Source organism: Aptenodytes forsteri, unplaced genomic scaffold (assembly GCF_000699145.1).
Source record: "Aptenodytes forsteri isolate BGI_AS27 unplaced genomic scaffold, ASM69914v1 Scaffold284, whole genome shotgun sequence".
In the NCBI taxonomy this organism is placed as follows: Eukaryota; Metazoa; Chordata; class Aves; order Sphenisciformes; family Spheniscidae; genus Aptenodytes; species Aptenodytes forsteri.
The window spans coordinates 3,681,145-3,696,280 of record NW_008794445.1 but is presented as its reverse complement, the minus strand read 5'-3'; the positions used below and the strand labels follow the sequence as shown (position 1 = coordinate 3,696,280).

The following is a 15,136-nucleotide window of genomic DNA, read 5'->3' as shown; positions in this document are numbered from 1 at the left end:
GGTACGGGGTCGGGTGCTGTGCCTCTTCGACGTGGACGGGACCCTGACGCCGGCCCGGCAGGTAGCAAGGCACTGGGGCATTGAGTTTTGGGGAGGGGACACGGACACACGCACGACACCGAGGTCAGCATGGTGGAGCTTGTCCCGCTGGCTGCGGCCTCACCCCCTGCTTCCCCTCCAGAAAATCGAGCCGGAGGTGGACGCGTTCCTGCGGGAGCTGCGGGAGAGGGTGCACATCGGCGTGGTGGGAGGCTCCGACTACGCCAAGATAGCCGAGCAGCTGGGGGACGGGGACGAAGGTGAGATGCGGCCGGCGAGGTCCCCCGGGGGTCACCTGTGTCCTAAATCTGACCCCAACGAGGTCCGAGGTCCCCCGGGGGTCACCTGTGTCCTAAATCTGACCCCCCCTTGGGGCGGCTGGCCGTGGCCAGGCGGCAGTCGCCGATCGGCTCCTTCTCCTCTGCTGGGGTCCCAGGCGGGAGCCGCCGCTCGGCTCCTTCTCCCTCTGCGGGGAGCAGGCAGGGATGCTCCAACCCACGCTGCCGGCTCCGGCGTCCGGTTTGTACGAGCTTCATCTGGGCTCTGACAGCTTCCCCCCCGCCCCCCCGCAGCGGGCAGGCGCCCCTTGCAAATTTTGCCTCCCTGCTGCTCCATGGTGGGTCTCCGGGGGGTTCTTCATCGTGTTCAAACAGGGACATGGGGTAGAGGAGGGAGTGGGAGGGCGAGGGGGCAGCCCCCCGCTCCCTCCACCCTCCACCTTCTTTTCCTTCTCTGGCATGGATGCCAAGCGCGGCTGGGCTCCGAGCTCTGCCTCCTGCCTCGTTAGCGGAGGGAGGCTGAGAAATTCCCGGCTGATTGCTGAGTCGGCAGTGCTGCGTGTCCTGCTTGCAGGAGGGGCTGGAGTTAGATAACCAGTAACTGCATCATCCCAGCACCCTGGCAGTGGGAAGGAGAGAGAGCAGAGTAACACGCATCTGGTTGAAAGCCTGACATTTTTGAGCCCTTATCTTCGTCCTGCCACTGATTCAGCCCGTGACCTCGGTCAGGTCGTTTCCCCCTGCGTGCGTCAGCTGTGAGCAGAAGATAATCTCCTCGCCCACTTTGCGGAGAGCCAGGAGGGTCAGGGGCCCTTTGCGGAGCACGGGAGATGTGGAAAGCGTGGTACTAAGGAACCGGGAGGATGGCTCACTCGGTCCTGAGCCCAGTCCTTTTGGCCCCTTTTCCCAGGCAGTACTCATGTTTCCTCTTTTGTTTCCTCCCCCCTCAGTCATCGATAAGTTTGACTACGTCTTCGCAGAGAACGGCACAGTGCAATACAAGAATGGGCAGCTGGTCTCCAAGCAGGTACGTCCAGCTGCCCTTGCAGCCCTGGCTCTCCCTCCCTGTGCCCCGCGCACCGTGGGGAGCAGCGCCTGGCCCCAGGGCAGATGGGCAGCCTCTTCTGTCCTCCCCAAATGCCAGACCTGAATGTCCCACTCCTCCAGGTCGTGTTCTTGGGTGGGCTTCACGGAGGGTCAAGCATCTTCCTCACTCCCCCTTCTTCTCCCGCAGGCCATTCAGGACCACTTGGGGGAAGAGCTGCTGCAGGATCTAATCAACTTCTGTCTCAACTACATGGCGCTGCTGAAGCTGCCCAAGAAACGGTAACGGCCCAAGCCCATGCAAATGGCTGTCATATCACTGATTTCTAGGGAGCTCTGGGCTCCAGAGCTCTCCTAAGAACAGCTGAGCTACTGAGCTTGTCCCGCTCCAGGCTTTATCTTAGCACCTAGAGGCCCTGTGTAGGATCACTGTCCCACCGAGCTGGGCACTGTGGGGAAATAATGGAGGAGGGTCTTTGTTCTGGAGAGTCTGCACTATTTTTCAGCATAATGCCTGCTCTTTTGCCCCTTGGATTTTCTTCCCTGGGAAGCAGGGTACAGCCAGTGCGTGCATCTCATTTAGGACAATGGTACCAGCTCGTTACTGGTCAGGGCATCAGGCATCATTGGTCGTATGAGTTTCCAAGGAGATGAACAATGGATCTTAAGATGGGACGTCCAGTGCCTGAGCACACAGTTTCACACTGTTTCTAGCCTAGTGTCGCTTGGCGCCACTGGCAATAGGGCTGGCCCTGCTCTGCCCCTGACCGTGTGTTCCTGTCTGCTTCCCCTGTGAGATCCAGCAGCCACAGGGTGAGTTGGGTTGGTACACCTCCTCTGAAGGATGACTAGGCCACTGCCAGGAAAGAAAAGGGTAGTTTTCCATTGGGTCGGCACACCCTGTTATCACAGAAAGGAGAGAGAGGGAACAGATGGCATGAAGGTGGAAGGGGAGAGCAGGAGGACCTCTTTCAGAGGCAGCCTGCAGTTAAACCAGTCTGGGTGCAGTGTCAAACCACCCCTCAGACTATGGTTTCGCAAACGCTTGAAGCCGGTGTGAGCTAGCAGGGCTGTTGAAAACAGCGGCTCTGCCCTCCCCTCAGCCCGGCTGGTTTGTTCCTGCTCTCCCCTTGTGTTTGTACGGTGAACCCGAGTTGGCAAGCTGTCTGGTCGAAATTAAGCTGGTAAAGTTGCTAATCTGTGATCCAGATTAGTTGCCTGGTGTGAGTCACCATGTGGCAATACAAGGACCGGTGAGAGGGTGGCTCCTTGTGACAGGACTGCTGGCTGAACATGCCCCCGAAAGCGTGGGCTGGGACCCAGAACCCTCAAGGCTGTTTGGTTGCCTCATTGCTGTCTGGTTGCCCAACAGCCCGGCAAAATTTCAGCTCCCAAGTGCCTCTGTGGATTTAGGCTTATGGAATTTCTAGCAAAGCAAGGACTTTAACCCACATCTCCCGAGCCTTAGCCTGGGGCTTGAGCCACCAAACCCTTGGTGCTGCAGAGATGCTGCTCCCAGGCTGCAGGCATGGCTGCCCATGTGTCCATTCCCCCTGATGTTCTTCACTGTGTTACGAGACAGGAGGTGGAGAGTTTTTCCCCCAGACTCAGAGTGGTAAGCACTTTATCACAGAGAAACAGCGGGCAGGGCTGGGAGGGACATTGGAGGGAATGAGCTCAGGGCTCCTCAGATGGACAGGGAAGGGGATCTCCCTGCTCCAGCTAGGTTTCCACAAGAGTTTCAGTCTATTTTCAAATTGGTAGTGCTGCCATCCCCTGTTGTTTCTGTCCCACCAGTGCTGGTACCTGTCTGACCCCTCGGTGAGCTATTCCAAGGTGATGAGCAAACAGAACTGGCTGAGTTTATGGCAAAGAGAAAAGAAGGGAACAGTTTTCTGCTGGCTTAGTGCTTTGAACCAGCCTACCGAGGAAGCAGCAGAGTAGTGATCCCAGTGCAAGGTGAGGGTGACAAGCAGGAACTGGGTCCTCTCCGTGCAAGTGTAGATAAGAGTTGCAGTCAAAGGTGCAGGGGACAAATGGGAGATATAAAGGCCCTGCGGGTCCTTCCTGATTTGTGTCCCTTGAGGAGGTCCTGATTGCTCATCAGCCTGCCGCTGGACATCAGCAGCGGGTTACGCTGACCTGTTCCATCCCACTGCCCCAAGGTACTGCCAGCTTCACCCAACCCACCCAATGTTTCTTAAAAGTCTCCAGGGGTGGAGATGCCACAGTCTCATCAGACAGTTGGTCCAGTCCAGGCAATAGCTGTCCTTGCAGTTATTACAACATTAGAAAATGTCTCCTATCATCTCACCTAAGCTCGTCGCTTCCAGCCTGTCCCCAGGGCACACAGGAACTGCTTATTCCTCTTCTCTTAGTGTCTCTTTTTGTAAAACTATGAGCCCCTTGGAGACCTTAAGCAGAGTTGTTGGTGCCTGGTCTCTGCCTGGTGTGAAGCACCCATGAGTGGGCATGGCTTCTCTCCTTCTGTGTGTCCCTGCAGAGACTGCATGCCTCACCAAGCAGCCATTCCCCTGGAAAGGTCTGTTTTTCTCTCCCTGCCCCAGTAACCTTGTGCCCTTGTCCACCCACAGAGGAACCTTCATTGAGTTTCGCAACGGGATGCTGAACATCTCCCCCATCGGACGGAGCTGCACACCAGAGGAGCGAATCGAGTTCTCCGAGCTGGACAAGGTAGATGAGCCAGACTTGGGCTCGCCCTTTCCTTTGCTGGTTTTGCACCACCGCAGATCTCGGGTCTTACCTGCTTCCCCCCACCCCGAGGAGAAAGGAGCCCAGCTCCAAGCTGTGCACAAGGCCAACACATGCAGTGAGGTGGAGACAGGACTGGGGGTCGGAAAACCCAAGGAGAGACACAGATGAATGGAAGAATTGTACTTCATTGGGGACCAGCAATACAATGGGGTGGCCAGCAGGATTCCTTGTGCTGTGGGAGAGCCCCAGGGAATAAGGCACTTACTTAACAGGGTGTTCCATTACAGTAACCGAAGATGGCCCAGCAGCTGGAACTAATGGGCTTTCCAGATTGGGAGGGCCATGGCAGATCTTCTGGGCAGACCTCTGGAGCGCGTGGCCCATGCTCACAGCATTTTCTGCCAGGGGGAGTTTTCTTGGGGTTGAGGGATCAGTTGGACTTTGCAAGACTTTTTAAGCAAAGCTGGAGACTTTGGGCTGCTGGGAAACTGAAGCAGTTGCATTTCATTGCCAAGGAAGGGCTGGGATCTGCTCTTCCCAGGAGCCTGCTGGAGCTGCCCTGAGCTGGTGGCCTTTTACGCGGACACTGAGCAGGACTGGTGAAAGCTGGCTAAATGGCATTACACTGCGGCTCGGGGCAGGTGGGAAGGGAGCGGAGCAATAAGCCAGAGTTGCCCAGCAGACAGCTTACAGTGGATTCCGGTAGACTGCCAACATCTAACTGTTCAAACCCTCTTTCCTTCCCTTTCGTCCTTCTCCTCCGCAGAAAGAGCGGATCCGGGAGAAGTTTGTGGCAGCCTTGCAGAGGGAGTTTGCTGGCAAAGGCCTGCGTTTCTCTCGAGGTGAGCGGAGGGGGCTTCCCTGGCTTTGCCTTGGCCTCTTTATCGTGTTTCCCATAAAACACTGGGAAGGGGAGCGGGAATTCCAGCTGTTCCCTCTGGGGGCCTGGAGACCCCAGGAAGAGCACAAGAAGCTTCTAGTCCTGGAGAGCCCCCACAGGGGCGTCACGTTCACATCCGTGGCAGGGTGACAGCAGAGAATAAACCGTACTGCAGATTTGCCTCCCTGGGAATCAGCCAGACAGGTGGATTTCTGTCCCGTGACGTTATCCCTGCCTTAATTTCAGTTAGCTCTGCGGAGCCCACTCCTGCCCAGAAGGTCTGTTCTGGCTCAAGCATCAGCAGCACGGTGGCCAGCAGAGCTCCAGGCACATGCACTCCTCTCTAGGAATGAGACAGGAGCCCCATGCGTGTCTCGGCTCTGGGGTTTTCTTGGGAGGGCTGGCTACAAGGGAAACGTCTTTCTTCCTGGAGGAAGAGCTGCCGAGAGGCAAGGAGTTTGCAGCTCCATGCCATGGGCTTTTGCAGGGCCACTTCTTGGGGTGACTCTTATAGCCAGCTTACCAAAGACGAGGAACCAAAGGAGGGGCTTGAGCAATCCTGGGGGTCTGGCCAGGACAGGGAGAAAAATGAGGGTGTGTAAGTGGTGGGGCTGACGCTGGAAGAAGACCCTCCGCAGAGCAGATGGGTATGTGTGAGATAAGAAGGTGCTGTGTGGCAGCCTAGCCAAAGGGCAAGGGGGTGAGGAGGCTGGGAGGCAGCAGGTGGCACCCCACTCTTGCACCCAGCATGGTGGGTGCAAGTACAAAGGGTCTGGCCCTCTGGTTCTCCAAGGGCTTTCCTCCTGAGAGCCTCCCCTTGCCTTCAGCGTTCTGCCAGGGGCATCCTGTGCTGCCCACAGCACTGACACACACCATTTGTCACAGCAGAGAAAGGCAAGGTCCCCACCACCGTGTCCCCGCCGGCACAGGGGATGAGAGCAGAGCAATGGGCCTTTCTCCTCTGACTTTGGGAAGCCACCATGAAGAGCCCGTTGTGTAAAAGCATAAAGACAAGGGGAGCTGCGGGCCCCTCGCTCCTCCACAAAGAAAACATGGGGTGTCTTATGTCAGGCATCCAAAAACAGGGACACAGAAATGGGGCTCTTGCCATGTGAAAAACAGGGACACAGAAATGGGGCTCTTGCGCCAAGCTGCCTCCATGTGCCTTGTCCCAGGCTGTGGAGGACGCAAGCCCCAGAGGTGGTAGGAGGTCTCCCTGCAGCCCCCCAGACCCATGCTCTGCCCAGGTGAGGGACAGTGCTGGCTGTCCTCCACACCACCTCTTCTCCCTTTGATTTCCTACCCTCTCCAGCTGGCTTCAGGAGCCCCTTCTTGCTGCCCAGCGCTGTTTAAAAGGCCAGAACGCAGCGAAATGCAGCGTTTTTCACAGGTAAATGGCTTTAGATACAAAACCAGGAAGGATTTTAATGAAGGCAACCAAGTTTAGCTCCTGCTCTGATGCTGGCTCCTGCTGCAAGCCTGGGGGCATCCCCGTCCCTGAGCTCATAGGACACTTGTTCCTGTCCGTATCCCATTGCCCTGCCCGGGGCATCCTGTCTGGTAGTGAATCCTCTGCCCTGAGCTGGACACGCAGGCTCCATCCCTGGCTCCTCAGGCTCTGAGGAGGCTTGGTTTGGGGATCCCAAACAGGGACACCTCAACCAGCCAGGGAAGAGAGGAGCATGGCATCAGGACGTACGTGTTTGAACAGCCTGGGGGATCGGTGCCCCTCCTGCAGCAGGGACCATCCCCTGAGGGTACCTGTCTACTCACCCCCTTCCTAAGAGAGGTGGGGTTATGATTTATGAAGAAGGAGAGTATGAAACTCCAGGATTGCTGGTGGCCCAGTAGATTGCCTGGAGAAGCAGGGGGGCCCCCTTGAAATCAAGGGGAGCAGAGACATGATCTGGCAGGGAGAGGCACGTCCCAGCTCAAATCCCTGTTCCTCCGGGCTCCGAGCGAGACCCAAACACAGGCGTGCCCTAAGTTGCTGGCTTTGTTTTGGGAGGAGCGTGTCACCTGTGTCAGTGATGGGACAAGGGACTGGCTCTGCAGCCTGTGCACGCAGCAGGGCAGCTCGAAAGGACGGGGAAGGTGCTGCCTCCGTACACCCCCAAAAGGCAGCGCAGTGCTGGGGTAAACTCTACCTGGTCTAAGAGCAAGGGCTAGGAAGTTCGTTAACCCTTGGTGGCTGTGGGTGTCCATGTGCACGCGTATGCATGCTCCCTGGTAAAGCTCCCTTACCTCTGTACGTTTGCCCCATCTGCCTTGGTGCCCCTCCAGATGTTGGCAACCCGCACTCGACTCGTGGTGAGAGGTGACAGGCCAGGGTCATGCCCCCATTATGTCAACAGGTTCGTGGTACTTCCGTGGCAAGGTCCTTGGTCCTTGATCAGCGCGCAGAGCCTGCTTGGGGCCTGCAGCGCAGCCAGCTGGGACCCCTGAGCTGTGTGGTGCATGGGGTTTGCTTTGTGCGTGCAGGGTGCTGGGAGCCCCCAGTCCCTGTAGGGTTAAGGAGCGTCGGAGCAGTGGTTGTAGAAGGGCCAGTGATGTCCACGCAGGAGCCTAGGAGAGAGAGTGGTGGCAGTTTCTGAGGGTATTGTCTCCCGTTGGGACACAACATGCTGATGCTATCTGCAAGGTGTGACCCCAAATCTCCCCCAACAGATGCATCTCTTGGGACCTCCCACCCCAGCATCCCTCCCTGCAGCCCACTGTTTCTTGCTTGCCTGCCTGCCTGCAGTCAGGGGAGCTGTGCTAATGTCACCCCAGCCGTGCTGATGTCACTCCAGCCTGTTGTCACAGGAATGGCATCTGCCACTGTCCTAGCCACATGCCGGAGAGGCACACCAAGGCAGAGCCGGTGCCTGGCTGCTCCACACACACGTCCAGCCCTCTCCCCTCCTCCTGCCTGTCCAGTGCCGGGGGGGACACCCTGCCGGCTCCCACCAGCATTGCCTGATGCCCTTCCTTCTGCTGACAGGTGGCATGATCAGCTTTGACGTCTTCCCAGAGGGCTGGGACAAGCGCTACTGCCTCAACGTGCTAGACGACGAGAGATTTGACACCATCCACTTCTTTGGGAATGAGACGACCCCTGTGAGTATGCCCCACACATGGCTGCTTTCCCTCCTTTGGCCTGGCAAGCCTGTGTGGAGCTGCTCCATCACGGGTCCCACAGCCTGGGTCCTGCCGGCAGCCGACACAGACCTCTAGCAACGTGAGGGGGAGAGATGCTCTTGTGCGGCACGTGTTTGCGGCAGGCTCGTGATGGCGGCAGGCCCGCTGGGTCATGGGGAAATGGCCCTGGATTCACTGTGCTGGGGAGCAGGTCCACCTCAGCATTGCTTTCCTCCCCCCAGCACCCTCAAGACGGGGCAGCCACTCCTGCAGTCCGCAGGACCCAAAACATGAGCGCCCAGCATTTAGGAGAGGGCTTTTCAACAGCAGGAACAGTTTCGCCTTCCCTTTAGAGTGGTGGAGGATGATGCTTCCTTGCTGCTGTAGACCAGCTTGGCCATCCACTAGGCTCTTTCCAGATGATGGCAACCTCTGCCCCCCAAAATGTGCTGCCTTCTGCTAGCTCCTCCACAGATAGGGCAGGGGTTAACCCCAGGCTCCTGGACAAGCTTTGCTGGTCTAGGACCTTCCCCATCCTTTCTTCACTCCTCCCCTGGCACTGAAGAGGGGAGGCAAGAAGGAGGGAGCAGGGCTCCCAGCCCAGCCTCTTCTGCCTCCCTGGGCCAGCAAAGCCCTGGCAGCCCCTTCCCAGCAGGTCCCTGCCTGCTCAGCCGCTGGCTCCCACCCCAGCTTCTCACAGGACAGAGCAAGATGCAGATTCAGGGATGAGGTTGCTCTGTTGAGACCCTAGTAACATTTTCCCTATTTTCTATTCCCCCGCAGGGAGGGAATGATTATGAAATCTATGACGATCCCCGCACAGTGGGACACAGCGTCCAGTCCCCCCAGGACACAGTCCAGCGATGCCGCGAAATCTTCTTTCCAGAGAGAGCAAACGAGTGCTGACTGCCGGGTCCCCGCAGCCCTGCCCCGGCCCCACCCTCTCCCCCTGCCAGGAAAAGCACCTTCATTTGAGGAATCTGCTCAGGGTAGACCGAAAAAAACTACTTTCCAGAGCTGGTCAGGATGTAACACGTGAGTGCGGGTGTGTGTGCAGGAGGGGGCCTTCGCTGAGCAGCCCTTCAGCACTCGCCTTTGATGGCTGGGGCTCGTGGGACCAGACCCTCCTCACCTCCGGCAAAACTCCTCTCTTGACAGTTTGGGCCGTGGTGGGCGGCGATGCCGGTGCTTTCATGGTCGGAAAGCATTTGAAAGAGCCAGTCACGAGAGCGTGTGTGTGTCCATCCCATGCTCCCTCCCCTCTTCTCTGCTTTTTCGCTCTGTTTCTCTTAACACTTCTGCATGAGGGAACACGCGTCTCACCTTTCTCTCGCCCTTGCGCCTTGGCTGGGGAGGATGGGGCTGCTGAGGCCCCAGGCACTCTCACCAGAGCTGCTCTGAAGTGAGAGGCCAGGAAGGCTGTTTGCTCCAAACCCGTGGTAGGAAGGGGTAGCTGCGACCCCTGCTCGTTGCAGCATTGTGCATCCTAATGGAGAGGATCACCATGTCCTTCACCTCGGTGCCACACCGTGCCGGTCCCTACAGGTGACCTGGAAATGACAGTTTTAAAATGACTCTGCTCCTGCTCTGAGCTTTGCTCAGGTGCATGAAGAAACTAATTCTCTCTTTAGCTTACAAAACAAAAAAAGGCTGCTGTGGGTTTATTTTCCATGTTCTGCAGAAGTTGTCTAGTCAGACCTTGCCTGGCATAGCTGGAGGACACCGGGTGCCCTGCGTGTGCAAAGCACCCTGCGGAGCTGTTGGGGGCAGAAGGCTTCCCAACAGTCTTCCCACCCGCGTGTCCATTAGGCATCACAGATGTGTCAGTGCAAAACCTTACCCCGGGGCATTCATAACAGACCGAGACTCCTTCCTTCCCAGTGCTCAGCTTTCCATCATGCTACCAGAGACTTTTCAGAGAGGGCCAACACAGGCCAGACCTGGTTTCTAGTACCAACAAAGGTACACACTCAACAGTGCCCTCCAAGCTTGCTTTTCCACCCCATCTTGTCCCACATGCTTGGTTTACGTGGTCACCTTTAGGGACGCAAGTTCTCCAGTGCAGCTGTCACGTGTCCTCCTGTTCCTCTCTTCTCCTGGGTCTTCGTGGGTTGCAAAACCACATCTCTCCTTTGGTCCTTGACCTCCTCCCTCACGTTGCCCATTTATTCCTGGCTGTTATGCCGGGGTGTGTGACCGCACCAGTGATGTTAGTCACAACTCGGTGCTCAAGAGGAGCTCAGGGATCACCTCCAGGGAGATGTCCTGCTTATAGCTCCACAGGACACACGTGTCTAGTGTTTGTGGACCTGGAGGGTGCTGGTTGTTCCTGCAAAAGCTCCCCACATTGCTCCCTCGGAGCCTTTCTCAGCACATCCCTGCTGGTATGGCACTGCCCCATCTCTTGGTCTTGTTTTCTCCCCTCTTTTTCTCCTACTCCTGCTTTCCTCGCTGTTGCTGTTCATCATCTAGCAGCTGGACTGCAGAGAGAAGTTTCTCAGCTGGCTACTGCCACTTAACCAAGGGGCCAAGTTCCTCAGGCGAGATACGTTGGTGCTTTTAGACCCACATTGCTCCCACATTGCCACGGGCAGAATCTGAGTGGACCTTGGCACTGCTGCCTGGCCGCAGGCGCAGGAGCAGGGGTGCTGCGTGACCAGTGCTGGCGGGGTGCTCTCTCCTCCACCTGACTGCACCTCTTAAGTCTACAACACATCAGGTCCGTAATGCATCACATTTGCATGAGCGCAGCGGTCTGCCCAGCATCTGGAAATCCCCAACAAATGCACAAATTCCTCTTTCTACCCAGAGAAAATGTCTGCGTGGGAGAAGAGGACCTGTTGGGGAAGCCTGGATGCAGGGTGCCCTTTTCACAGGCCACTGGTTTTGGCCCTCCACTGCAACCTTCATTGAGGAATCGTGTGTTTTGTGGATCCTCCTTCTCTGTTTCACTGTGGATCAGGTTATGTGTGGGTTTTGGGGATTTATTTTTCCTGTAAGTCTATTCAAAGTCAGCAGGATCTCTAGAGAGCTTGGTGGTGGGTGAAGAGCAGGGCCTGGCCCCGAAGGCATGAGGCACTGTGGTGGCCTTGGGGGCTGAGATGCCTTGCATATTTGAAGGGAAGGGCAGGCTCTGTCCAAGGCTACTACTCCTGATGGCAGGCAGCACGTCCCTTGCTCAGGGTGGGGGAGTTGCAGGGCAGAGGCAGGGATGACCTCCGAGGCACCAGCCATCGCTGTCTCTCCTCAGGAGCTCATGTGTGCATGGGTGAGATCAAGTTCAGGAACGTTCCCCATTCCTGTCTCTGTCTTACACCAAGCTTGGGCTAGTTGAGGGCACCTCCCGCCAGGAGACCCTGTCCTGCTGGAAGGATGATAGGGAGGATGGCATCAGAAGTAGCTGGGGCAGCCCCAGCGTCTCAGAGTCACAGAACAGCTGAGGTTGAAGGGACCTCTGGAGGTCATCTGGTCCCACCCCCCTGCTCAAGCAGGGCCATCGAGAGCCCTGGCTGCCTGCCCTGTGTTTTTGTGGGCAGGGATGAGGCACAGCGCTGGGGTGGGAGCCCTACACCTAGGGGACGGTGCACGCCTGTCCCCGAGACCCCTTTGCCATGATGCTCCTCTCCCGGTGGGTGCCCACAGTGTGAGTGGGGGTTTCTCCCCGCGTGTGCGTGAGCCAGCGGATGTGGCGGGCCCCGCGTTGGGGACCGTTGTGCCATATGGCTCCATGTCTGTGCGAGACGGGTGGCTCCTGTCTGGCTGATACCAACTGTTAAATAAGAAATATATTTAAATATATATATAGGTATATTAAAAAAAACCAATCATATTAAAGCTACAACAGCAGCTGTTGGAGACAGCGTGTGCTTTGTGCCAGGCTCTGCTGGGGTGAAACGCAGCCAGATGGCAGGCAGCCGCACTTCGAAATGCCTGCAGCAGCGGGGGACCAGCCCCGGTCCTGGTCACTGGACCAGGGTGGGCAGCAGCCTCCCGTCCCAGGCTGAGAGTCTGCTCCCCCCGAGCAAGGCTGGAGCACCCCAGGACCCGCTGGGACATGCTGTGTGGAGGTGGGTGAGTCCGTCCTGCCGTCTGGATAAATCCCTGGGTGCTCCAAGTCCTTACCTGGGAGAGCCACCAGTGTCCCCCCTCCGACACACGCACACAGGACAAAGAGCCAGGATGGGCAGGGCTCATGGGAAAGTCACTTTTAATGGTTTATTGCCAATGTTACAAAGGTCGACACACAGTCAGACAGGCAGGAACCACACTGGAGTTGTAAAAACACCAACAAGTCTAGGGTTTTAGTTTATTCCCAAAAAAAAGAGAGAGAAAAAAAAAAAAAAATCAAAGTTTGCCTTGGCCAAGCTGACTGCGTGTCCCGGGGACGCCTGGGGCCTGAGCTGGCATGGCCACAGCCCCTGGGTGAGCCGGGCTTTGGGTTGGCAGTGAGGTGGGCTGTGGGGTCCTGGGGCAGTCCCTATGCCAGCCCGGGCTGGGGCAGCGCGTGGTGGTCCTCCCGAATCCACAGAGCCCCAGCTGTCCCACATGGCACCAGCCTTGCCCCCCTCCTCTCCTTGCTTACGGCAGACCCCTGTCCCCACCACAACAGCGGCGGCAAGAAAGGTGGAAAACGCCCCTTTCCATCAGTGCTGAGGGCCGTCAGCTCCCACTGAGTGGGTGCCTGGGGAGCTGGTTGTCATCACCAACCCTACTTGGGGGGCCTGCTTGCCCTGCTTCGAAATAAACCCCTTAAGATGCTGATAACCTCCAGAGTGTCGGTGCAGGCACCGTTTCCCTGGGGTCAGTACAGGCCCAGCTGGGTGCATACCACCCCCGTCCTGCCGCCCTCTGCCCTGTCCCTCCCCGAGGCCACAGGAGCCTGCCTGGCCAGGATATGGTGGAGAAGACCAAAAATGAAGTTTGTGCTTTGTATACGAGACCCTGCCTACACCGAGGGGCTGGGGAAGAAGTGGCTGCACTCACCCCATGGCCGAGGCTACTCAAACTCCTCAGCCCCTTGCCCCCCCGGCAAGCTACAGACGTGCACACACACGCGCACACACACACACACACACAAGCGTGCGTGGGAAGGGGGGTCCCCAGGGGGCTGGGAGGACAAGGGAGGAGGAGGAGAAGGCGGCCATCTCCCCAAAACTATGTCAGCACCGAGCCAAGAAAAGTGCGTTACCAGCCCAGTGGCGGGGGGGGGGGAGAGGTGCCAAGTGTGCCCCTGCCCCACGCCCAGGCGCAGCCCCCTGGGCACAACGCTGAGCACCCCCGGCGCCCTGCCAGCAGCCGTTTGTCCCTTAAAACTAAATTTTTTCTTTCTGTAAGCCACTCGCCTCCCCGTGGCACTGCTGACCTGAGATCTTTTGATGGAGGGACGTGGCTCAGGAGGGTGCCATGAGCTGCCAGTGATGGGGATGGGTCTCAGCCACCCAGTCCCCGCACAGTGATACACCGCCCCACGCTGCCCTGTTTCCCTCCAGCCCCACGGCATGCCCTGCTGCTGTCGTGCTGCAGGCAGTGGGACCAAGCGGGGTGGCTGTCTTGCTGGGGCAGGGTTCAGGAGAATGAGCCGAGCCTCCCCAGCCGAGCCCCGGCCCCCTCCTGCTCTCAGCACCTGCTTCAGCCGGGGGGCCGGGGGGTAGGACTGGTTCCCCTGCTCCCCATGGCCTCAGGGGCAAGGAAGAGGACATGGGGCTGAGCACTGCCCCTGGAGCTGGGGGGCAGCAGGGGAGGGCTCTGCTTCCCCTGTCCCCCTCAACAGACACTTACAAACACACACAGAGAAAGGAAACCGTAACCTTATAAAAGACACCGAACGCAAACGCCTGCGTGTTTGGCCGCCTTCCGCCTTGGCTCCCCCCGCGGCTAGCGGCTGGGCAGGCTTGCTCTGTGGGGCCGAGCAGCCGGCGGCCCCCCCGGGCGCCTAGGAGCCGATGATCTGGCCAGACCATGTCTCGTGCTTCGTGTGGGGCGCCAGGTTGGTGAGGACCACCTCTACCGCCTGGAACTTCTGGTTCTTGGGAGGGATGGGGCAGACCTTGTACGTCACCTCGTCCCCCTCCACTGGGACGTACTCCCCCTCGATGCTGCGGGAGAGGAGAGGGAAAGGTGGTGGGGCTGGGGCCAAGAGCCAGACCCCCACCCCGGACCATCCAGCACCAAGGAAAGCACCCGACCCACCAGCTGCGCCTTGGGAAAGAAAACCCACCAGCAATGGGGGGTAGAGGACAGGCAGAGCCCCATCCCCACCCCCTGGAGACATCCCCACCCTAGCCCACAGGTCTCCAGCCCCATGCTGATGGCACGGCTCCCCCAGGATGTCCCAGCACCACACGACCCCCGGACTTACTCAGACACATGGACGAAAATGTCCTCTGTGCCGTTCTCGGGGGTGATGAACCCATGGCCCTGGGAGCGAGAGAACTGCTTGCAGACGCCCTTGAAGATGGGGCCAGCAGAGGCACGCGCCGTCCTGTGGGAGGAAAGGGACGGAGATGTCTCACCAGCAGCACTCGCCCGGGGGGGGCAGCACGGGAGAAGGTCTGCTATGAAAACATGGCATTCCCTGGGAGAGCACATGGCACCCACCCACAGCACCCCAGGCAGGTGGGTGCGGTGATGCCGGGCGCCACAATGGTGACGTGCACCAGGCGTAAAAGGGTTCTGCAGGCACTGCTGGTGATCGCAGTCTCTGCTCGGCTCAGCCGGACAGTCCCAAGCCCACTCACCGCATGCCGGGTACTTACGCCGAGTAGGTCCTGGTCCTCTTGGTGGGGAGGGGGCTGGGCAGGTCCCGCAGCAGGAGGTTGCCCCGCTCCCAGATGCGGCTGCCCTCCCGCTGGAAGGGGAAGGTGGGCCACACCGGCGACTTGGGGGAGTGCAGGGGCGGCACTGCTGGCGGGGCGCTGGGGTCTGATGACATGGTGGGGCCGGCGGGCTCCTCCGTTTTGGGAACGGGCAGGTGGGCAGCAGGAGAAAGGGCGCCCGGGCGCGCAGGTCTGCTGCCTGTGACCTGGGGAGCAAAGGGGGGGGCGGTTACAGAGCCCCCGGG

At 58.6% G+C, this 15,136-nt stretch overlaps 2 protein-coding genes across 2 annotated transcripts in view; one reads left to right on the top strand and one right to left on the bottom strand.

Moving 5' to 3' along the window:
- The first annotated feature begins 6 nt into the window (after positions 1 to 6).
- PMM1 (phosphomannomutase 1) lies at positions 7 to 11,522 on the top strand. The gene is made up of 8 exons (XM_009290122.2): positions 7 to 61; positions 182 to 299; positions 1,268 to 1,344; positions 1,552 to 1,643; positions 3,956 to 4,055; positions 4,843 to 4,918; positions 7,940 to 8,055; positions 8,860 to 11,522. Exons 4-8 carry the CDS (start codon positions 1,615 to 1,617, stop codon positions 8,980 to 8,982), a joined length of 444 nt encoding a protein of 147 aa, XP_009288397.2. The 5' UTR covers positions 7 to 61; positions 182 to 299; positions 1,268 to 1,344; positions 1,552 to 1,614; the 3' UTR covers positions 8,983 to 11,522.
- Positions 11,523 to 13,952: 2,430 nt separating this feature from the next.
- CSDC2 (cold shock domain containing C2) overlaps positions 13,953 to 15,136 on the bottom strand; it is a 17,772-nt gene continuing 16,588 nt past the window's right edge. Inside the window, exons 2-4 of the mRNA XM_009290027.2 lie at positions 14,832 to 15,097; positions 14,435 to 14,557; positions 13,953 to 14,171 (exon numbers count right to left, since the gene is read on the bottom strand). Of these exons, the coding sequence (XP_009288302.1) occupies positions 14,009 to 14,171; positions 14,435 to 14,557; positions 14,832 to 15,097 (552 nt within the window). The 3' untranslated portion in view covers positions 13,953 to 14,008. The remainder of the gene's footprint in view (positions 14,172 to 14,434; positions 14,558 to 14,831; positions 15,098 to 15,136) is intronic.

Excerpts from the sequence above, each read along its gene's own strand:
- PMM1 (XM_009290122.2), top strand. The coding sequence starts at position 1,615 with ATGGCGCTGCTGAAGCTGCCCAAGAAACG. Across the intron at positions 4,919-7,939 it reads AGGCCTGCGTTTCTCTCGAG|GTGGCATGATCAGCTTTGAC; the intron begins GTGAGCGGAGGG and ends TTCTGCTGACAG. Across the intron at positions 8,056-8,859 it reads TTGGGAATGAGACGACCCCT|GGAGGGAATGATTATGAAAT; the intron begins GTGAGTATGCCC and ends ATTCCCCCGCAG.